This window comes from Vicia villosa, unplaced genomic scaffold (genome assembly GCF_029867415.1).
Source record: "Vicia villosa cultivar HV-30 ecotype Madison, WI unplaced genomic scaffold, Vvil1.0 ctg.000244F_1_1_3, whole genome shotgun sequence".
NCBI classification, from domain to species: Eukaryota; Viridiplantae; Streptophyta; class Magnoliopsida; order Fabales; family Fabaceae; genus Vicia; species Vicia villosa.
Genome location: NW_026705096.1, coordinates 149303 through 174403, shown reverse-complemented (window position 1 = coordinate 174403; position 25101 = coordinate 149303). Strand labels below are relative to the sequence as shown.

Here is a 25101-nt window from a genome sequence, read left to right as displayed (position 1 = left end):
GTTGGGTTGACTTTCTCCTAAGAAACCCTAATTTGAACCTTTCCATCTTTGTTCATCTCTGAGTTTCTATTAATGGAATCATGATCAATTCTTGATCAAATGATGGTTATGCACCCCATACTTGATATTTGCCCAATGGTTAAAGTTTGGATCATGCCTTGATTATGATTGACCTTTCAATTTGGATCAGTTGACTGTGAATTATCTGGATTATGTGAATGAGCTATGCTTTGAGATTTGAGCCTTGCTTTTGTTATGAGAAAAGTGTGGGAGGTAAATTTTGGGGTATGACAGCTGCCCCTATTTAATTACCTTGGATTGGGTGACAAGAGGGTGTGTAGACCTCGCGTCGTTCCGATCGAAGAGTTATTAAATACTGGAAGACCCTTAAATTTACCTTGAACCCGGTAGTGGAGAGGGATGCTTTGTTAAAGTAGTTACCTTGCTTATGGCGCTAGCAGGGGTTTGCAGCTTATGGGTAACCCACTTACTATAATTCTAGTAAGTCGTCGCGGTTGGTATACCCATTCACTATCGTAGTTGGAATAAGTCTGTCGTAGATGGTATGACCCACTTACTGTAGCTCTAGTAAGTCGTCGGAGTTAGCCATACCTGCTTACTATCGTAGTTGGAGTGAGCTTATCATAGATGGTAAGGTCCACTTACTTTTCAGTAAGTCGTCGCAGTTGACCGTACCTACTCACTATCGTAGTTAGAGTAAGCTTATCGTAGATGGTAGGGCCCACTTACTGTCAGTCTAGTAAGTCGTCGCAGTTAGCCGTACCTGCTCACTATCGTAGTTGGAGTGAGTTTATCGTAGATGGTAAGGTCTACTTACTTTCCAGTAAGTCGTCGCAGTTGACCGTACCTACTCACTATCGTAGTTAGAGTAAGCTTATCGTAGATGGTAGGGCCCACTTACTGTCAGTCTAGTAAGTCGTCGCAGTTAGCCGTACCTGCTCACTATCGTAGTTGGAGTGAGTTTATCGTAGATGGTAAGGTCCACTTACTTTCCAGTAAGTCGTCGCAGTTGACCGTACCTACTCACTATCGTAGTTAGAGTAAGCTTATCGTAGATGGTAGGGCCCACTTACTGTCAGTCTAGTAAGTCGTCGCAGTTAGCCGTACCTGCTTACTATCGTAGTTGGATTAACCCCAAAAGGGTTACTTGTCTTGATGCGGGCGAGTTGTGTGTATAAAAGGTTATCTTGCAAATGTGTATGCTTATGATTTTGTTATTCGTATGATGAATGTTTGTATGCGAATGCAGGTCATGTGAATGTTTTGTATGTAAATGCGATGTGTATGAGTGTTTATGTAAGTGAATATGTAAGTATGATGACTTTGGGGTACTATCTTTTGTCACCAATTGGAATTTGTTTAAGATCTTTCGAGCAACTTTACGGGTCTTGACTCAGATCGCCCGGGGCTAGTATGTTGGAATGTGGCGGTGTGTTTTTGTTTTTTTAGGGTTATCAGATCATCAGGCGTATATTGGCTGCCGGAGGTATCGTGGTTTTATCCCCTTTATTTCAGTCTAATGATTTGTAAGTTTCCTGTTTTAAATTCGAAGTTCAAAGTTTATGAGAAATAAATTATTCTTTGCACTTGGTATTGAAATGATGAAAAGATAAGTATGAAAGTGAAAAGCTTTTATTGATTATTGCCTTAAATTGGCGAATGTACAAAGGGTATGAGAGAAAGAAAAATGACAAATAGAAATGACATTAATACTGCTATTGCTCTTTTTTGCTATCGAGGGCCCCAGTAATCCTTTTGACTTCGGAAGTTGATGATTGCTCGATTTCCTATCCTTTACGAATTGTCTTGGGCTCGTAGCTTGAAGCCTTATCCCTGCTAGGCATAGTACCTCTTGACTGCATCTGAATTGATTGGGTGCGGTAGCTCATCCCCATCCATTGTAGTGAGGACTAATGCCCCTCCCGAGAACACCGTTTTTACAATGTATGGACCTTCGTAGTTAGGTGTCCATTTTCCACGGGCGTCGAGTCGAGGTAACAGTATCTTCTTGAGGACAATGTCACCTTCTTTGTAGGTTCGAGGTCGGACCTTCTTATCGAACGCTTTTTTCATCCTCTTCTGATAGAGTTGTCCATGACACAAAGCTGTCAGTCGCTTTTCTTCAATGAGATTAAGCTGATCGAAACGAGTTTTTACCCATTCCGATTCTTCTAACTTTGTGTCAGCTATGACTCTTAATGACGGGATCTCCACTTCGATTGGGAGGACCGCTTCCATACCGTAGACTAGGGAGAAGGGAGTTGCCCCTGTAGATGTACGCACCGAGGTTCTGTAACCGTGTAGGGCGAAGGGAAGCATCTCGTGCCAATCCTTGTATGTTTTCACCATCTTTTGTATTATCTTTTTGATATTTTTATTTGCAGCTTCGACAGCGCCGTTCATTTTAGGCCTGTATGGTGAAGAATTGTGGTGTTCAATCTTGAACTCCTCGCACAGCTCCCTCATCATGTTATTGTTTAGATTCGACCCATTATCGGTGATAATCCTGCTTGGAACCCCATACCGACATATGATATTATGCTTGATGAACCGAGTGACTACTTGTCTTGTTACGTTGGTGTAAGAGGCAGCTTCGACCCATTTGGTAAAGTAGTCTATGGCGACTAATATAAATCGATGTCCGTTCGAAGCTTTAGGTTCTATCATCCCTATCATGTCGATTCCCCACATTGCAAATGGCCATGGTGAACTCAGAACGTTCAACGGGTTTGGTGGTACGTGCACCTTGTCAGCGTAGATTTGGCACTTGTGACAGGTCCTTGCATATTGGAAACAGTCGGCCTCCATCGTTAACCAGTAATACCCTGCCCGCAGTATCTTTCTAGCCATTGAATGTCCGTTTGCATGAGTCCCGAAGGTTCCTTCATGTACCTCCCTGATAATTTCCTTGGCCTCGTTTTTATCTACACACCTCAATAACACTGAATCATAGTTCCTTTTGTATAGGATGCTTCCGCTTAAGAAGAACTTGGATGCAAGTCTCCTCAGTGTCTTTTTATCAATTGTTGAGGCATTCTCCGGGTATTCTTGTTTTTCCAGGTACTCTTTAATGTCGTGGTACCATGGTTTGTTGTCAGACTGCTCCTCGATCGTGAGACAATAGGCAGGTTCGTCGAAGTGCCTAACGGTTATTCGTGGTTCATGGTTTGGCCAGCTCACTTTGAACATAGAGGAAAGCGTTGCTAGTGCATCGGCTATTTGATTTTCTTCCCTCGGGATATGAGTAAAGGTGATAGTATCAAATTCAGCTGTCAACTCCAGTATAAGGTCTCGGTATGGGATTAGCTTTGCATCTCGAGTGTCCCACTCTTTGTTGACCTGATGGATTACCAATGCTGAGTCTCCGTATACATCAAGGAGTTTGATTCTTAGGTCGATTGCAGCTTCTAACCCCAATATGCATGCTTCGTATTCTGCAATGTTGTTGGTACAGTCGAAACATAGTCTTGCAGTGAAGGGTAAGTGTCGGTCATCGGGAGATGTCAATACTGCCCCTATGCCATGTCCTAGTGCATTTGAAGCACCGTCGAACATGAGTTTCCATACTAAACCCGGTTCGGGTCCCTCATCGGGTCCCGGTATTTCATAGTCTCTTACTAGCATAATATCCTCGTCTGGGAAGTCGAACTTCATAGATTGGTATTCCTCGAGTGGTTGGTGGGCAAGATGTTCTGCCAAGACACTCCCTTTTATTGCTTTTTGAGTTACATACTGTATGTCGTATTCGGACAACAACATTTGCCATCTTGCAATTCTACCCGTGAGAGCCTGTTTTTCGAACACGTATTTCAAAGGATCCATTCTCGATATCAGCCATGTGGAGTGGTTCAGCATATATTGCCTTAGACGTTTGGAGGCCCATGCTAGGGCGCAACATGTCTTTTCCAATGGTGAATACCGAGACTCGCAATCCGTGAATTTCTTACTGAGGTAGTAAATAGCGTGTTCTTTCCTGCCTGTTTCATCTTGTTGCCCCAGTACACACCCCATAGACCTTTCGAGTACTGTGAGGTACATGATTAGTGGCCTTCCGGGTACAGGAGGTAAGAGTATAGGTGGTTCTTGTAAGTAGTTCTTTATGGTTTCGAAGGCTACTTGACAATCATCATTCCACTTGATAGGTTGATCTTTCCTGAGTAGTTTGAATATAGGCTCGCATGTAGCTGTTAGATGTGAAATGAACCTTGAGATGTAATTCAACCGACCCAGGAAACCTCGTACCTCTTTTTCTGTTTTTGGAACGGGCATCGCTTGTATGGCTTTTACTTTATCGGGATCAACCTCTATACCTCGTTGGCTTACAATGAATCCCAACAGCTTTCCCGATCTTACACCAAACGTACACTTGTTCGGGTTTAACCTTAGCTTGTACTTCTTTAGACGTTCAAACAGCTTATGTAGATTTGTAATATGTTCTTCTTCCGTGGGAGACTTGGCAATCATATCATCTACATATACTTCGACCTCTTTATGGATCATATCATGGAATAATGTGACCATGGCTCTTTGATATGTTGCCCCTGCATTTCTCAACCCGAATGGCATTACTTTGTAGCAAAAGGTCCCCCAAGAGGTCATGAAGGTGGTCTTTTCCATATCCTCGGGAGCCATCTTAATCTGATTATACCCGGAGAAACCATCCATAAAAGAGAACACTGAAGCTTGTGCTGTATTATCCACCAAGATATCTATATGTGGAAGTGGGAAATCATCTTTTGGACTTGCTTTATTTAGATCTCTGTAATCTACACACATGCGCACTTTCCCGTCTTTTTTAGGAACCGGTACTATGTTTGCAATCCAAGGTGGGTAGTCAACCACAGCAAGAAACCCGGCATCGAACTGTTTGAGCACCTCTTCCCTAATCTTACTATCCATATCTGGTCGAACCCTTCTACGCTTTTGCCTGACCGGCGCACATCCTTCTTTGAGAGGTAACCTGTGTACCACGATGTCTGTATCCAACCCCGGCATATCACGGTATGACCAAGCAAAAATCTCTGCATACTCGTGGAGGAGCTTGATTAACGTTGCTTTTACGTCCTTACCTAGCGTTGCCCCAATCTTAATGTTTTTGGGTTCTTCATCTGTTCCCAAGTTTATGGTTTCAATGGCCTCTTGTGGAGGGAGCATGCTCTTGGATTCCTTATCCACTAACCTTGACAACTCTTCCGGAAGTTCATCGTCTTCCTCATCCCCTCCTTCAGCCTGATTAGCGAGAGCCTCGAGTTTGTATAGAGTCTCAGCAGTATTATTATCGGTGGTGTTAGGAAGTGATCTGCACATGTTTTATGTTTGTTTTCTTTTAGTATGCAGATGTGAACGTGCTTTGTTTGTGCAAGAAATTTATTTGTCATTTTCAGAAATGGGAAAGGAATAAATGCGAGAAAAGACAATATTTTCAATACCAAAATGCAAAGACAATTTTATTAATAAACTTCGAACTTGAAAGTAAATGGGGCCCTTACAAACTAGCTCTATGCTTCGGGCGAGGCATGAGCGTTATTGTTTTTCTTTATCAAAAAGGGGAAATAAAACACACAAAAGCAAATTACTTTGAAATGAAAACTATCTCCGGTATCTCCAGGCTTGTCCAATTCTGAAGCTGTTCTCCTGGCCTGATCTCTCGAATGAAATTGGATGTCCCTTCTTGAGAGTCCTGATTGGACACCATAGCCACATGCTCATAACCGCCAGTCACAAAAGTTTGCATTATTGGGGGAAATGGTCGTTCTTCTTTCTTAATGCTTGTGACCTTGGTGGGTTGGTATCCTAACCCCAGGCGATCCTTCTTCTCCAAAACTTCTGGCAGCTTGCCCCAGCCTTTAGTATCTGCGTCTTGTAGGTCTTTCCATGAGGTTACCGCCCTTCTTATCTTCTCCACTGGTAGTGTGATAGCAGTTGCAATTTCTAGAGCTTGAAATGCGGTACCCAATGCTTCGTCTCCAGCCTCAATATATCTGTATGAGTTTAGATTGCTGACAAATATATCCTCTTCTCCATTGATAGTTACTATGGAGTTCCCATTCACAAACTTTAGTTTCTGATGGAGGGTGGAGGTGACTGCCCCAGCTGCATGGATCCAAGGACGCCCTAGTAGGCAGGTATAAGCTGGCTCGATTTCCATCACTTGGAAGTTGATGCAGAAGGTGTGGGGACCAATTATGACAGGAAGGTCTACTTCTCCAAATACCGGACTCTGTGATCCATCGAAAGCTTTAACCACCAGACGACTAGGTCTAACCACGAGTCCCTCTAAGGCTATCTTATCAAGTGTGGCTTTTGGCATCACGTTTAAAGATGACCCTGTGTCGATCAAAACTCTAGCCAGATGAGCCTTCCCACATTGCATGGAGATATGCAAGGCTTTGTTGTGTGACTTTCCTTGTAAGGGTAACTCATTGTCACTGAAACCCAGGCATGCCCCAGCAGTTAGATTGGCCACCATCCCATCAAATTGATTGACTGTGATGTCCTTAGTTACATGGGCAGCGTTTAGGATCTTCATCAAGGCATCTCGATGCTTCTCGGAGTGTATCAATAATGATAAGAGCGATATTTTAGACGGTGTCTGTTGCAACTGATCTACCACTCTATAATCACTCTTCTTAATCAGAGCGAGAAACTCCTCAGCATCTTTATTAGAAGTTTCTTTATCCTTAGGTTCAGCCTCGTCAATTGGTCTCGTGACAACTTGTTCTCCAGATTGTGTCAAGTTTCCACTAGACATTGGTTGTACTTGCGCAGTTTTGAATATGCGCCCACTACGGGTCATACCTCCAGGTCCAACGATGCTTGATACTGCAGTATTAGTATCGGTCTCGTATTCCCATGGTACCGCTTTCATCTTGTCCAAAGGATATGGTCCTCTGATTGGGATGATCTTGGTACGTTCTTGCGCAGGTATCATCACTGGCGGTCTAGAGCATGGGATAATCAATGGTTTCCTTGCCCCTTGTGCAGGTATCATTAAAGGCTCGTTTCTTTCCACCATCGCCACATATTCCTCTTCAGGGTGTTCCTCCAATTGGATCAATCCTTGATCCATGAGTCTTTGCAAAGTGTCTTCGAAAGCTTCGTTATGTTCTAGGATAAACCCCTTTATAAGAAGATACCTCTTAAGTGCATCTGTGGGGGAGTTCCGTTGTTGAACCAACTCTTGCTCATTGACAACTTCTATTGCATTGACTGCGCCTTCATGGTGTGGCATTGGATTTGTTTTCACATTGGGTTTGTCAAAAGCAATTGCTCCTGACTCTATCAAGTCCTGAACCTTGTGCCTAAAGGCCCAACATTTTTCCAACGTATGTCCAGGAGAATTATCGTGAAATTCACACCTCTCATTCGGGTTGAATCTGGGTGGAATCTTTCCTGGAATTAGGGGTGGCATAGGTCTAAGCTCTACCAATGATTCACTCAGCAAATATTTTAGTATTTCACTCTTGGAAGTGGGTAGAGGATCGAATTTCCTCGGAGGACCTTGGAACCTGCTTTGTTGAGGTGGGTAGGACACAGGAGGTCTAGACTCTTGATGCACTACTGCGTTGGTCTCCCCTTCCTTCTTTTTAGCGAAGGTTGAGGTGGGCCTTTTTGAGTGATAAGAGTTAGATGATGCTCCTTGTATTTTCCCGCTCTTAATTCCGTCTTCTATCCTTTCACCAATAACCACTAAATCTGAAAACCCTGAAGACACACTCCCTACCATTTTATCGTAGTATGGCCCTTGTAATGTAGCCATAAACATTTTTACGAGCTCTTTTTCCAACAGGGGAGGTTGGACTCGGGAGGCCATTTCCCTCCATCTTTGTGCATACTCCTTGAATGATTCTTCTTTCTTTTGTGACAAATTTTGGAGTTGCATCCGATCGGGTGCCATGTCCAAATTGTATTTATATTGTTTCAGGAACGTATTAGCAAGGTCGGTCCAGCTTCGGATGTGAGACTTCTCTAATTGCATATACCAGTCAACCGATGCTCCACTCAGGCTATCTTGGAAAAAATGCATCATCAGCTTTTGGTCATGAGCATAAGCAGCCATTTTTCGCACATACATGCGCAAGTGATTCCTCGGACAAGAGAGTCCCTTGTACTTTTCGAAGTCGGGTATCTTGAATTTGTGAGGAATAGTCAAATCCGGCACTAAGCTCATTTCATAGGTATCCACATCGAAGACATCATATCCTTCCATTGCTTTCATCCTTTCTTCCAGCGCCTTGATTTGTCCACTCTCCTTGGAATTCTCCCCAGAATCAACGGAGGTCAGCTTTGGTTGAGGGACTTGATCTGTGTCATTAGTGTCCCCATACTGTAAATCCAAGTAGTCCTCATCCCTAAGCGGATTGTTGACTGGAATGCGAACGGTGCGAGACGCCCCTTCTTTCTGAATAGTAGGGATAAATCCTTCTTGAGAAGCCTCTCCCTCTTCATGAGTTGTGATAGTCCTTTTTGAGGAGTGGGCTTTTGCCTTGTGAGGGTCATGACCCTTAACATATCCTAGCAATGGGTTGCCATCTTTAGGTATCTCTTCATACTGATCATGAACTTCCTTAGCTTTATCTTGCTTATCTTTGAGTTCTTTCATGAAGCTCAGCACTTGGGCCATTCCTCCCTGGAGGTCTTCAACAGTACCCTTTAGTTGGGTCATTTCCTCACGAAGGGCGGCCTGGTTCTGTTCCAATTGTTCCATTGCCCTTTTCTTTTGAGATCTTGTCTGAATTAGCGGTTGAGTTGCAATGGTGTGACTGGAGATGAAGATAGTTTTTCTTTAATGCTTTGGTAATGAAATATGGCATGCATGATATGAATGTTATGCTTATGCTATGTTCATGTTTTATCCACATTATTATAGTAAATATACATTCTTTCTTTTTTTTATTTTTTTTCTTCCTTTTTTTCTCTTTTTTTTTTCTTTGCATATATTTATTTGGTGAATATTATAGGAACAACAAGTAAATGCGAAAATAAACACACTTTATTAATTGAAAGGAAACACCACTTCATTGTTGGTTTACAAAAAGGAAAAGAAACTGAAAATTAAAAATACTTAAAATAACTTGAATCAAAAGTACTTGGAGTAAAAGCAACAAGGAAATAACATAAAACTAAGAGCGCCTTTGGATGTCTTCTTTGAACTTGTCCACCATGCTCCTACAAAGCTCCATAAACTCTTTGACGACTTTAGGAAGGATGATGGGAGAGGATTCTGCTCTTTCCAAACTTTTTGGAATATCCAGGATTAGATCATTACACAAGAAGACTAGCTTATCATAATCATCGCGACATTTCTCATAATCTTCAAGCATCTTAGGAACCATGCTCACATGCTCGTAAGCTGTAGAAACGATTGTGTATTGTCTTTTCCAATAGTCTCTCTCGTTCAAGGCTGCCTCGTGTATCTCTTTTTCTCTCATGAACACTTCCCGAAGTGATACCATAGCTTGAAATGCTCTTTCGTACTCACCAGTGCGCTGTAAAAGCTCTTCCTCCGTGGTTAATCTTTTTGCATGTTCTTGTTGTCCAGCATTGAGGGCTTCTTGAAGATCATATTTGAGACCTCTTATTTCATCCTCCTGATCTTTAGTCCTATCAGTTAATTCAAAGATCACAGCTTCCAGATTCTTCTCCGATTCTGTTTTGTCATGGGAAGCCTTTTCGTAACGCCTTCTCCACCTTGCAATTTCCCTATCCGCTTGTTCCAACCTCTCATTATGTGCTTCCAAATTAAAATTAGCACTTAAATACCCTTCAGTTGCACGCTTCCTTTTACTCCTTTGTCTATCATTCTCTTCCTTCATTGCTTGAAGTTCTTGATTTTTCTCTTTGAGGTCAAAGCGTAGTTGACTTTTTTCGTTGGTAAGTTGATGCAAATCAAGTTCTAGTTTCTCTTTTTCCTTTTGGGATGCCTCTAGGGCAGCCTTGATCCCTTCTATCTCTTCGATGGATAGAGGAACAGGATCGGGAGAATCAGGCTTGTATGCGGGATCCACAACAAAAGGTAGCAAAATCTTTCCAACTCTTTCTTGAACCCATGTGGTGTAAGGTGCTTTTGCAATTGCATTCTTTGGCCCAAAATATTTTCTTTGAACCTGACTCCAAGCTTGAATCACTCTTTTCAATGTTCTTGGTGCACCCTTCCCATTATCATGCAAGATCAATTCTTCTATTTGTTGCTCCGAAGGTTCACTATCCATAGAATGTCCTAATTGACGCAATGCTAAAACGGGGTTATAATTAATACAACCAAGAGTCCCCATTAATGGCACATTGTCGAAATCTCCACATTTGTAAATGATCCTATCAGATTTTAATTTCTTTGCATACCATAGGATAGAATCAGCTTTAAGAGTCCTTAGCTTTTGAGACCACTCGTTCCTAGCAAGCTCTTTGATAAAGCAACTAGATTTGTAGAGATGAGAAGTCAACCAAGAATATAGCCAGTGGACACAACAAAATAGCATTCCTCTCTTCTTTTCGTACTTTGTATGGATAGCATAGTAAATATTAGCGAGGATAGTCGGAGTAGGATCTTTTCCGTGAACCTTAAAGGAAGTGAAAGCATGAATAGCGGTGGGATCAACATAATCAACATTTTTTGGCAATAAGACAACTCCAAAAATCAAAAGAGCTAATAAATGTCCACAAATGTCCCATTGTTTCTTTTGAGCATACATTAAAGCTTGATTTTCTAAGTAAGATCTTTTGATCCCATGCACATCCCCGTCAGTTTTATAATTAGTCTTCAATTCCGTAGCAGATAACCCCAAAGCTTTTGCCAAATCTGAAAAGTCAACTTCTTTACCCGCACCAGTATAGAATTCTTTTTTAATTTTTGAGAACCCCAAAGTAGCATCCATTTCTTCCAAAGTTGGAGCCAACTGAAAGTCTTGAAAAGTGAAGCACCTAAGCGGAGGGTCATAAAATTGAACCAAAGCAGTAATTGCTTCTTCTTGTACTCTCACCCTTAGCAAGTCCAAAATATTCCCATAGCGGATTACAAACCTATCCAAGGCACTTGATGGTAATTTCTCCTTGATTATTTTCAGCTTCTTGATATCCGGAGTGGAAACGGAAAGGTGAACAATGGTCTTCTTGGTGCTCATCCTTCCTACACATTCACCAAATAGAATATATTTTTTTACATTTATATCATATTTTTTATTTACTATTTTTTGTGGATAAAACATGATGAGGATGCAAATGAGAGATGATGCATGCAAACACACAAAAAAGGAAATCATAGTAACAAAACAAATATATATATATATATATAAAACAAATCAAACATATATAACACAATATTTTAAGAAACCCAGGTTCATAGGTTCGACGTAGGGGGCTCTAGGGAGCCAACCTTTTATGGGGGGTTCTAAAAGGTCTCATGGGGTCATTCGTAGCCTCCGAGACTCTTTGTCTTTTCGGATTTTAAAACGACTCATTTTATCCATGAGGTTCGAATTTTTGGGTAGGTTCTCGGAGAGATCAGCTAAGTATCCAGTCCAGCCCTCAACAAAGTCAAGCCTCGTTTTGGACCTTTCCGAACACTCAACCCACTCCGAGTGGAGTTATCAGTGAGATTCGTAGGAGATTCGTACTCCCCTAGTGACCTCAAGGTTAACTCCCACATTTAAGGTTTAACTGACATAAAATAGAGCAAAATATACAATACTAAAGCAGATATTTTCAGGCAGATAAACAAACATAAAACAAATAAATAATTTAACGTACATTAAAAGATGAACCTCCCCCAAACCCTAAATGTGGCAACTTGCCAACCCTAAAATGCGCCACAAACCCTAAACCACAAACCACGAACCATAAACCTAAACCCACTCAAGCCTTAGGAGCATAATAATTCACTAAAAGTGTTGTCCCCAGCAGAGTCGCCAGCTGTAGCAACCTGCCTAAAAATTATACTTAGAGAGTCGCCACCTATTCTGAAGGGCGAATAGGAAACCCTACACAGGTAAGAGATTGAGGGTAAGTTATTATAATCAGGCTGAGGGAAGGTATGAGGCACCCTCAGCCCTTTCCTAAAGGCTAACAATCAAAGATTAGGGTTACATGGCAGGGTTTGTAAAGAAATGTGGCAAACAGAATTATAAGGACATGATTGAGATTTTGAAGAGGGGGACTCGCCTTGTTGCCAAGTGCCTACGTACCTCCTTAGGGAGGATCAGAGTCTACGTAGTTCGGGAAAGGTTGTACGCCATTTAGAGTTGGAATTTGATTTGATACGGTTTTTTAGAGGCTTTTTGGTCAGCCTATCGCAGTTTGGGTTTGTAATTGTAGTTTGAATGGAATTTAGAATTATTAGGATTTAGGGCGTACAACCCTGATTTGGCACTATTAACCGCAATGATCAATAGGTTTGATCACCATGGTTAAAAGATTTGAAATTTGCATCACTACCAATTTTAATCGATTGATTCGATTATCACTAATAATGAACTGAGGTATATTTTAATAATTTTTATGGAGTTTTATATGCATTGTTACCCCTCATAACCGATTGATTCGATTAAAAAGAATAACAAATTAAATCGAGGGAAAAACGGTTAATCATCACAACTAATAAAATAGTTGCAACCATTTAACCAAATAATAGAAATCATATTTTATTTAATTAAATAACATTTTAATTAAAAATATTGTTAACCATAGCGATTAATCGATTTAATCGGCACGAATAACAAATTATAATTTTTAATAATACTATCAAATATATTTTTTATTTACCAAAAATAAATATTAATCACTTAATTAAACCTTTAATTATATGAAAGAAATAATTAAAACTAAATATATTAATTAAACTAAATTAGTTATTAGGATTTTTATTCAATGTGGCTGCTGTTATGGTGTATGGTATGGGTGACAATTCCAGAGCGTTAGATCTAGGGGATGGTAGGATTAAAGGCTGGATCGTGAGGGTGTATGGAGTTCTGTACATAGGCGCATGCGCTGGATCTGGAATAAAATTCTTCAGAAAAATAATGAAGGAGGGAGGGCTCGAACCTGCGACCCTCCACTCCCCAAGCGTGTTCACTAACCACTCCACCACGCATGCATATGCGTTAAGAACGCGCGTCCGTAACCTAATGTATGGAGCAAGAAAAAACAAAAGAAAAATAGGCGCGCGAATTCAAACTACCCAGTGGCACGCAGACACCTCATCATCGTCCCCAACACCATCTTAAAATCCCTGCAAAATTAGCTACGATTTTGCTACGATTTCATTCGTAGCAAACTTACCTGAAAAATAGCGAATAGCACCTGTGCAAGCATAAATTGTTCGCGACCCTTCCTTTACCCTTGTTTAGACCATACGAACCTAACTATACCCTCGATTAGTTCTAATTTCGTTCCTAATTAAAACCCCTAAACTGAAACCCTAAAAGCTCAAAACGGCATCAATGGCAAAACATGTGTAAGGCAACCAAACTTCAAACAATTAATTCAGAAACGATCAGAATGACAAGGAAGACTCAAATATGCATTCAAATTTCAATGCTAATGCGTGAAACATTCAGATCGAGCGAGTTTTTAAAACGACATACCTGAGTTGAATGGAGAGAATTCTGGGGGTGTTGAAGTAGAGTAACGATCCTCACAGCTTCAGAACAATCCCAAGAATCTTTTGCAACCTTTAGAATCCCTTGAGAGCCACGAATTATCCCAAACCGAATTCACGTTCTTGGTGACTTTTTTGAGTTCTCGCTAGTGTGCCTCTCTCTCAATTTTTCGTCCCCCAGTGTGTTGGCTTGTGTTCAGTACTTATAGGAGGACAGAATTAGGTTAACAAACAATGCCCAAGGTCTTTAAATCAAATCTTGCCATATTTGAATATTTGATTTCTTTCTTGAATGGCAAGCTTCTTATTTTGGCCAATATTGTATCAAATCTTTCCAATCCATGTATGCACGAAATTATATTACATTTGATCATTAATATTGATTAAAAAATAATCAAAACATATTTTCTACCAAATATTTGATTTTTCATTTAATTAAATCATTAAAAATTAATTTTAAATGAAATAAAATTATGTAAAATCAAATAAAATGATACAATTCATGGCATATGTTTTGGATAGCTTGTGGACCAAGTTTGGGTCATAAAATGTAGGCCCATATGTAAGAATTTCACTTTTGAGACCCTCCTGTCATACCCCAAATTTGTCCTACCCTTTAACTGCTAACTGGCTTAGGCTTTGCATTCATGTACATACCCCACTTAGGTCATAATCCATACCCATGCATTCATATCATTGGTGCTATTCAAAGGGTTATCAGGAAAAAGCTCCGTTGCAAAGAAGTATGATCAGGGGATGAGAAAACTGAGGTATAATCATGTGGCTCTATGTTCATTGAAGCCCATCTGGATTGGAGCGTCTCTCTGCTTCAAAACAGGGCATTGATTAGAGGGCGCAAACTTGCAAATCATCTGGTTCTTTAAATCAGGGTTTCTTTGACCAAAGTCAACCAGTTGACTTTCTGGTCAACATGTAATCAGAAGTGGCTTCGATGTGTGGAAAAGTTCTCATACTGGCTATGTGGATGTGTTCGCTTGACTGGATATGAGTGGAAGAGATTTAATCGGGAATTTCATCAGTAGTCGGAAAAATCGGAACAGTTGACTTTTGGGTCAAAATCGGTAAAATTATTCGAATATTGACTTTTGGTGGAAAATTAATCAAGAAAAGTCGAAGAACGGATAAAATCGGGAGTTCGGCAAAAAGTTGGGAAAAATAGAAAAAAAGACATTCCAACACTTAGAAAAATTTTTGATGTCTTAAATCTTGTTGAGCAGTCCACTTCAGCACCAGATTACGCGTGGCAAACGGCATTTTTCGGAGAAATTTCCAACATCAAAGTTGTTCTTCTCATGGAGGAGAACAACTTTGTAGTTGGACACTTTTGCATTTGAAGCTTGTATGAAGAGTTAAAGTGGTGCGAAGTTGCTGGAAACTCATTTGAATCAAGTCACATTCCAGGTCACCAGTCAGGTCATGACCTGGCATTTTCACAAACACATGGCATGCCAAATCTCCAGTCATTTTTAGAGTTGTACAGAAGTGACATGAACGCAAACTGGGTATCACTCTCTTCTTTGCCATGTCATCTATCCATTGAGACAAGAATGGGTACAATTGGACAAATATTGAGTGAGATACAAGCCTTCAAAGTCTCACCCTCTCACTGATCAAGTCAAGCATCTAGCCAAGGCAGAAATCCAGGTCACGCACGTCATTCTCACAAACACATGGTGGGCCAACTTCAAGTCCATTTTTCTTCCTCCACAAATCTCTATTTTGAACAAGCTTGATCTCAAACCACTCTTTGCCATGCCCTCTATCCAATAAGCCCAGGATCATTAATTTTGGACGTGCGTGGACCAAGATAGAGGACTCTAAAGTCGTGCCCTGACTGTACCACACCTCTGCCATGAATTTGAAACCAAGCTTAAGTCGCGCGTGTAAGGATTGATACAATTGCATGTCAGCATGTTTATAAGCAAGTTCCACACGATTCCATGTGTTGTTTCACAATATCTTCAACATCAAATTTTCTCCTTTATGTGTTATCTTCACGGTGAGCACAAGTTTTAATCATACCATGGCCTATGGAGAAAGATACATGAATGGAAAGTTGACAACACACACATAAGCAAGATTTGATACTTTGCCACGAAAGCCCATGCATTTTGCTGCTAAAGCAAAAGTAAAGTGAACCATACCATAATTGCAAAAACCTTGTTCACTAAGCATTGCCGAGCCAGCCCCACATCGAGAAAGAAAATAAAGTTTCTGTAATTGCATAGCCCAAGCTCCACACTCAAAAAAAAACCTTTCATTCCTTTCACACTTATCTTATATAAGCAGCTTGAAGCTCACTCACTCAGGGGATTTTTTACACACACGATCCACAAAAAAATTACTCCATTCCTCTCTTCACACTCTCACTCCACACTTCTCTTCATTCTTTCATTTTCACTCATCCCCTCTCTATTCTCATTTTCTCCCCCTAACCAACTCCGGCCACCCTAACTCCCTCCCCTAACCAACTCCGGCCACCACAACCATCACACATAACTAACTCACGAGCCACCGTAACCAATTCCATCCACCTCCATAACAACCTCTAAACCACCTCCGTCAAACTTCATCATTCCTCATCGTCATCTCTGATTCCATCAATCAACCACTACCTCAACTCTCTTCCGTCATCGATCTTCGTCACGCCTTGATCTGCATCACCACGCACGTTGAGGTTGTAGCATCGCAGCGCTGTCATCAGCATCAAGGAGTTCGCCTCGTAGAGTATATCTCTAGTTCTCAGTTCAAGACTCAACAGGTAAACCTCGTGAACTTCTCAGCATCACATGTATCCATGTTTGCATTGCGTCTTCGTGCCTTTTGCGTTCTTGATGTTTGAATTCAACTTGCTTGAAAGGAATGCCGTTGGAACGTGTAAACCTTATATGGGAGTTCTATGAATGTTGCTAATCTCTTTGATATGCTCAGATTCTGTTTTGGTGAATTTGTTAAAAGTTAGGGTTTTATGTTTCGTTTCGATTAGCATACTAGAAGGAGAATGAGGTGAAACTAAGTACAGATCCAAACTCAGCGATGAATTCTGAGTCGAATGATGCTGGTCCTTTAAATTTCTGGAAATGTTGGCCTGATTCCGGTAGGGCTTTCGCCGGAGAAGATGACCGGAGGTCATCTCCGGCCGCCAGCTGATTTTCTTGTTTTCGCTTATGGCAGACGCGTGGCGTCCATGCGCTGGCTCCCTTCCCATATTATTTGCTTTTTTGTCTTACTATAATCATTGGGAAACGATGTGTGTAATTCTGATTGGCTGGAAATCCCTTTTGTCTTTTAGCAACTTAAGATGCATGCTGACCAATTGATAGAATTCATAAAGGACCACATGATAAAAATAATGTGCACATGCTGATAAAAGCTGAATAATAAAATGCAATAAAACAATTGAATGGAGTAATGGATGATGGGCTTCGTACGTTGGGCCACGCTATTTGTTGGACTACACACCCTATTCTGCTGACATACCCTTGCGCATTATGGATTGGGTCCTAGCGCAGTTGCTTCTTCCACCCCCAGGAATCAGGCCCTGTTTTGTTTTTAGTTAATCTGTAGTTCAAATGACAATTACTGCTGTACCCCCTTTTGTAGTAACAGTAATAAACTTGATCTCTCCTTTAATTCCTTTTGCATAATAACTCTTTAAATAAAAATGACAAAAATTTTTTTCTACTCAATTAGAATTTTATGAGTACTTAGTTTTTTTAGAGTTTTAATAGTTAATTGGTTCTCATGTTAAACACATAAGTTCTTGTTTAGTTTTAATTCAAAAAATAGTCTTAAAAAATGAATAAAAATAGTATTGTTTGTGAATATTTCCGTTAATAGTTTAGAGTTTTATTTCTATTATTTTTGTGGATATTTTTATATACTTTGAGAAATGCCTAGAATGCCCTTGGATGCTAAAGTTGACTTTGGTCATTTTGAATATTTCTTTCTTTAATTCCCTTAGATTCTAGTGTAGATTTTAAATAGGTTTAGTGCATAACATTAGATTAGAGAATAGGTTAGTGCCCCTCTTTCATTCCTTTTCTTTTCCACCTCTAAAATACTTAATAAAAACCGATGAAGATCATACCGTTGCTTTATTTCATGGTAGGAAAGAAATGATTGAGGTGTAGGCCTCGATGAATGTTCTTTCCTACTTAAACGGAGAAGAAATGATTGAGGTGTGAAGCCTCGGTGTATTTCTTAACCGTTATTTAGAGAAACGATTGTGGCGTAGGCCTCGATGTGCATTCTCTAAATATTCATAAAAAACTCTTTTTGTATCTCTTTTACTTAGCGGAGAAGAAATGATTGAGGTGTGAAGCCTCGATGTATTTCTTAACCGTTATTTAGAGAAACGATTGTGGCGTAGGCCTCGATGTGCGTTCTCTAAATATTCAAAAACAAAACAAAAAACTCTTTTTGGTATGATCTAAGTCACAAATTAAAATCCCCATAAAAAACACCAACCAAAAACACTTCAAAGAACCTAATAAATGTTCAGACTTAAAACAAAAGTGAGGAAGTGATGCGAGACCTTGTAGTGGGCTCTCGTCATCATGGAATTACCCTTAAAAGATACAAACCAATCTCTTTTTCTCCTTTCTAAGGGCAAGTTATCTCCGCTCCATTGCATCCTAGGCTGTCCCCTTGTGCAAGAGCGTGAGCGTTAACGCCGCCCAACTAAAAAATACAAAAACAAATAGAAAATCTTTAGCCGAGCTACGGTAACTCTGATTCCTGAAAAGGATACGTAGGCAGCGGGGTAGGGCCCGTGCGAGTACAATTCTTTATTTTCCCTACATTTTGCATTCATTTCGCATTTAGACATAGACATAGTACACACCCTTTAGATAGAAACAAACATAGGTGGATACCATCGAGTACGATGGGCGTGAGGGGTGCTAATACCTTCCCCTTGCGTAACCGACTCCCGTGCCTTGATTCTCTGGTCGCAAGACCTTGTTCCTTCTTTTGTTAGGTTTTCTGATATTCCTTTCCCGCGATGGGATAAATATATTGGTGGCGACTCTGTTCATTTTTCGCGAGCGTGCGACAGCTGGCGACTCTGCTGGGGATGTTGCTAGACCTGTTGCTGGTCCATCCATAGCGAGTCGATCCTAGCCTGCGTTTGTTTGTTTATTTACTGGGTGTTTATTTGTTTTCATGTCTATACCTTGTATATATGTTTGCATGTTTATTTTTTCTGCTTGCATATCATGTTTATTTCTGTTTGCACATCATGCATATGGATTATATTCTGTGTTCCTTGGGGTCTTCTGTTCTGTTTTGCAGGTTGGGTGGGATTGTTTCTATGAGGTAAAAGGCCCAATACCCAGGCCAGAGTGACACATAGGATACCTAGGATAGAGTGGATAGTCATGACGCCGATGAGATGTCAGGTCTTGTCTAGTGCGATCATGAGACCCACGCCCAGTCGAGGTCCAAATGGGGTATCATTGTTGGCATGTAGATGCAACAACATTGGTGCCTCAGGAGGACTGATAACGCTGGTTGCCATTTTGACCTACCCTGACCTAGACTACACCCGTGAGTGGGGAGGGATATACATGACAGGTACCGTTGGTGACTATTTGGTTCTGTTGGTGACTATTTGGTTCTGTTGGTGACTAGTTGGTTCTGTTGGTGACTATTTGGTTCTATTGGTGATTATGATTCTTCTGGCTCTCTGATCTATGCCGGACCTTTGATCCTATGATATCTTCTTGCTCAGAATTATTGCCTTAGTCCCTCTATGTCGTGGGGACCCAATCTGCATCATTTTCATCATAGCATGTTTACATTTCAAAAAAAAAAAAAAGAAAAAAAAGAGAAAAAGAAAAGAAAGAAAAGAAAGAAAAGAAAAAGTTAATTCTCATTTGCATGTCATTTTTTCAGGGTATCCAGAAAATATCAATCTCTGTCAAGAATGGATAACAACGTGACCGTCAATCAAGGGGCTACAAGGCGCACACACACTTATACTTTCCATCGTGAGGGTATGGTTCAGTTGGGGCAATTGGGTGAATTGGTCACTGGTCATAATGAAACAGTGTTCAGTGACAACTATGGCAACATATTATCTCTTCTGTACTCGCGTGTCGACGAATGGGCCTTATCTACTCTTCTTCAGTTCTACGACCCAGATATCCGTTGTTTCACATTTTCAGATTATCAGCTGGCTCCCACTCTCGAAGAGTACTCTTGCCTCCTCAACATCAAGATTCAACACAGAGTGCCTTTTGTTTGTGTCCCGGAGAAACCTAGGTTGGATTACATTGCCAACGCTCTTTATTTGAGCTTGGGTGATGTTCATGATAACTGGAAAGAGAAGGGTGATACACATGGCTTCTACATGAGTTTCCTGGTTGAAAAAGCTCAAGAATTTGCCGACAAAGGGATATGGGAGGCTTTCAATGCTATTTTGGCCGCTCTAATCTACGGAATTGTGATGTTTCCCAACATTCACAAGTTCGTGGACTTGGCTGCTATATGTCTTTTTATGGACAAGAATCCAATACCCACCCTATTGGCTGACACGTATTATTCTATTCACTCTCGGCATGGTAAAAGGGGGGCTATTCGAGGTTGCTTGCCGCTGTTATATAAATGGTTCAAATCTCACTTGCCTGCTAGTGGTCCGTTTGTTACCTCTACTCAGAAATGGTCTCAGAGAATCATGGGACTTACTGCAAACGACATCGTATGGTATCAATTCCGAACAGGCATATCTGAAGTCATTATCAGGTGCGGAAACTTTGGTAACGTCCCGCTCATTGGGACAAGAGGATGTATTAACTACAACCCAGTTCTAGCTCTTCGTCAGTTGGGCTATACCATGAAAAGTGGGCCTTCGGATAGGGAGATTTACCAATCCGTATACTTTGAGAAGGGAGCTGACCCTATAGCGCTTGAGGAAATCAGGAAGGCCTGGAATAACATTCATATAGGTGAGAGATCCACTCTGGGAGCCAAGAATGCCATTGCTATGGAACCCTATACCGATTGGGTTAAGAAGAGAGTCAAGACACTTTTGTTACCATTCCCGGAAGTTCCTCTCTTGTATGCACAACCTCCGAAGATATCAGAAACTATGGTATCAAGAGAACGTTTCGACCAGGTCCGCGTCGCCAATTTGAGACTGAAAGAGAAAGATAGGGATATGGATTTGAAGCGCTATTTCCTTAAACAGACAAAGAATGAACTGGCCCGTGAACTTAAAACTCTCAAAGGGGAGTCTTCTCAAGCCAGGAAGAGAGTTAGAACTTAAAAGGACGGGAAAGCTGTTGTTGCTCCTACTGAAGACCCTCAAAAGGTTATAGAAAAGGCTATAAAGGAAGAAAAAGAGAAGCTCAGACGAGAGTATCAAGAAGACCTGAAAGCCCACAAGCTCCGACTGGAGAAAGAAACCAAGTATGAGTTGAGGACCATGAAGAAGAAACTGGAAGAAGAGACCACTCAGAGAATAGCCCTTGAGACCCAACTGAAAGGAAGTCACCTCCGCACCGCCCGACTAGCTGAAGAGAATGTCAAGCTCAGAGACCAAATGATGAGTGAAGCAAATGCACTTGAGAAGACCTATATCCCAGAATGCAAAGGGTGTGACGAACTTAGGGATTGCTGCAAGAATCTAGACACACAGTTATTCCGAAAGGATGAAGTGATCCAAAGCCTGGTCAAAGGAAGAGATCGGGAGGCGACTAAGAAGCTATTTGACGAAACAAAGAAGTGGAGTGATGCCCATTTCAGACAAGGAGGGCCTTTGTTCTACATTGAGATGAATTGATAATTGAATTTTGTTTGTAGATCACCACCAGACTTGTTGGATGGGGTCTCTATTGCTCTTTGTATTTGAACATTGTTATTTGTGTTTGAACCCACTCGCCTTAGGGGGCTATTATGAATGAAATGAATTGCTTTCCGTTTCCACTTGATATCTCTCTCGTCACGTTGCTATTTGTTCTTGACTATCAATCTTACTTTGGATACCCTGAAAATGACACAACACATCATATGCACACATGCACTCATACATTCACATTATCACATTGCATTTTTCAGGTTATTGCACAAGAAACTAATTGGGGTCCTTTTCAGCAACAGATTTCTTTCCCGACGACGAAGCTGACTTTCTTACATCCTTACCGCACCAGGAGTAACGAGAGAATCATGGAACAATTTGAACAGAATCAAGCCGCCCTTCGTAGGGATATGGATGTTATGGGGGAAAGAATGGCCCAACTTATGGAGACTCTCCATGCCGTCGTTCAAGGACAGGATGAACTCAGAAAGAGCGTCGCTAGTTTGGTCAAAGATACTCCTACCAATTCTGCTGACGGAGGGGTGAAAACTAAAGAGACTCCTGTTAATGAGACACTGAAAGTAGTGGACGACCACCATGAGGTTATTGATCTTGAACATGATCTTACTGCTGAGTTGACTGAGACTGCTAAGATGTACCAAGCTCTCGAAGAACGCCTTAAGGCTGTTGAAGTTGCCAAAACTTCAAGTTTTAATACTGCTGCTATGTGCTTGGTACCTGGGATTGTTATTCCCCCGAAGTTCAAGGTGCCAGATTTTGATAAGTACAAGGGAGTTACCTGCCCAGAGACTCACATTCGTTCCTACTGCCGTAAGATGGCCGCTCACGCTGAGAACGAACCTCTGCTTATGCACTTCTTCCAGGATAGTCTCACTGGAGCCCCGTTAGAGTGGTATATGAAACTCGAGAGGTCTAATGTCAGTACTTGGGGAGAACTTGTTGATGCCTTCTTGAAACAATACCACTACAATACTGCTATGGCTCCTAGCCGTGCCCAGTTGCAGAATATGTCACAGAAATCTGAAGAGTCTTTTAAGGAATACGCCCAGAGGTGGCGTGAACTTGCTGCTCGAGTCCAACCTCCTTTATTGGACCGAGAGTTGATTGATCTGTTTATGGGGACTCTGAAAGGGCCGTATCTTCAGCACATGGTTAGTAATACTTCCCCTTCCTTTTCGGATGTGGTCATCATTGGTGAGAGGGTTGAGAACTGTGTCAAAGCTGGTACCATTCAAGGTGTTACTAATTCTAGCAACTCAAGTGGTAATGGTAAGAAGCCGTATTCTGGGTTTGTGAAGAAGAAGGAAGGTGAGACTAGCACCGCTTCTGTTGACCAAAGCCGAGCTCCTGCATATTCTGCTGTTCCGCCTCCTTATTATCCGATGCCTTATGCTGTTCCTGGCCCATATGTCCCTCAAGCATATGCTGCTGCTCTTCCACAACCATGGATGGCACCCCAACAGCCTTTCGTACCACAACAACAAGCTGCTGCTCCTCAGAATCGTCAACAGAACCCTAGGCCTCAAGGTCAAAGGGGCCCGCAAAGAACAAGATTCCAAGATAGGCGTATCGATCCGGTTCCGATGTCATATGCTCAGCTTCTCCCTCAGTTGCTTGCTGGTCAATTGGTACAACTCCGTGAACTTGGACCTCCACCTAGTCCTCTCCCTCCCGGTTATGATGTTAATGCTCGATGTGAATTTCATTCAGGGGCTCCAGGCCACACTATTGAAAAGTGTAGAGCATTCAAATTGAAGGTTCAGGATCTCCTTGATGACAAGCTTATCTCGTTCGCTCCTACTGGTCCTAATGTGCAGAATAATCCTATGCCTCCTCATGCTGGTACGACCAATGCTATTGAGTTATGTGAGGATCGGATCCTAGTTAATGATGTTAATGAGGTTAGGATGCCGCTAGCAGTTGTCAGAGAGTATCTTATGCAACAAAAGGTTTTGTGTGAACTACATGACTACTGTTTGCAATGTTCTTCTAATCCTGAGGAATGCATTAGGTTGAGAGAGGAAATCCAGAAACTAATGGATGAAGGTGTTCTTAGAGTGGAAAGGGTTGTTCCTGTCGAAAATGTGGCTACTTTAGAGATCCCTTACTACCCTGCTGAGATATCAAAGACTCAGGGCACTTCTTTGGTCATTCATGCTCCGAGTACTCCTTTGGTCGTTCAAGCTCCGAGGACTCCATTGGTTATTCAGGTTCCAAATGTTCCTTCGACTCCTTCAACCTCGTCTATTGTTCCCTCTCCTGTGAATGATTCTAAGGCTGTTCCTTGGAGTTATAATGCCGTGTATATTCGAGGGAAGAAATATGATTGTCCTCCAGTGGGTAATTCGAGCATCACTAATATTACTGGCACTAGTGGCATTACCCGTAGTGGTCGGATCTTTGCTGCCCCTCCTCCGCTTCCTAAAGAGACCAATAAAGAGGCTAGTACACAAGCAAAAGGAAAGCAAATTGCTGTTGATCCTCCTGTGACACGTAATGCACAAGATGCCGAGCAACTCTTGAGAATCATTAAGAAAAGTGATTACAAAGTGATTGACCAACTTGATCAGACTCAAGCCAAGATCTCCATCTTGTCTCTCTTGGTACATTCTGAAGCTCATCGTGATGCTCTGATGAAAGTTCTGGCTTCCGCTCACGTAACTCAAGACATTACCGTGCCTCAGTTTGAAGGGGTTGTGACCAACATTGCTGCTGGTAATTGTTTGGGTTTTTCTGATGATGAGCTTCCACCTGAGGGTAGAGCACACAACAAAGCGTTGCATATCTCCGTCAAGTGTCTGGATGCTGTGTTGTCTCGAGTTCTGATTGATACTGGTTCTTCTCTTAATGTGATGCCCAAGACTACTTTGTTTAAGCTGAGTATGGATGGGATTATGATGAGACCATGCACTATGAGTGTCAGAGCGTTTGATGGCTCCAGAAGGTCCGTAGAAGGGGAAATTGATCTGCCTGTTTTGATTGGCCCTCACATGTTCTATATTGCCTTCTATGTCATGGATATAAGTCCTTCATACACTTGCCTCTTGGGTCGTCCCTGGATCCATGCTGCTGGGGCTGTGACATCTACCCTCCATCAGTGTTTGAAATTTGTTGTGAATGACAAGATTGTTGTGATCACTGGTGAAGAGGATTTGATTGTCAATAATCTGGCGTCATACCGTTATGTTGAAGTGGAGGGAGAGATACAAGAGACACCTTTTCAAGCTTTAGAGATTGTGTCGGTTGATAAACTCCCCGTGGTTGAGAATAAGAAGGAACTCGGAGCACCCCTCTCGTCTTTAAATGATGCTAAGGCCTTCTTAGAAGCTGGTATTCCCCATAGCGCCTGGGGCAAACTGATTGATGTTCATGAGAAGCGAGACAAGTACGGCCTTGGGTATCAGCCATCTTCCTCTACTCAGCTCAGCATAATTCCTGGAAAGAAGGTGATTCCCCCCATTTCTCAAGTGTTCGTCAGTGCAAGCACCAGTTCTGGAAGTCAGGTTCTCGCCGTGGATGATGATGATGAAGAAGATCTCTCCAAATTCATTTGCCATGCTGCGCCTGGACAGGAACTCAACAATTGGACTATCTTGGACATCCCCAAAGTCACTTTTATGGAGATGTAATTTTCTTGTTTCAATAA

The 25101-nt window shown here is 41.5% G+C and overlaps 1 protein-coding gene across 6 annotated transcripts in view; it reads left to right on the top strand.

Moving 5' to 3' along the window:
- Positions 1 to 25101, top strand: part of LOC131625833 (uncharacterized) — a 78939-nt gene that overhangs the window by 7807 nt on the left and 46031 nt on the right. The window contains exons 2-3 of one of the 6 annotated variants that reach the window (XM_058896659.1): positions 1271 to 1507; positions 19532 to 25080. The exons of 2 other annotated variants lie outside the window; for them this stretch is intronic. In XM_058896659.1, the coding sequence (XP_058752642.1) occupies positions 21533 to 25080 (3548 nt within the window). In that variant the 5' untranslated portion in view covers positions 1271 to 1507; positions 19532 to 21532. The remainder of the gene's footprint in view (positions 1 to 1270; positions 1508 to 19531; positions 25081 to 25101) is intronic. 3 more of the 6 variants (XM_058896661.1, XM_058896660.1, XM_058896658.1) reach the window with 3 other exon arrangements.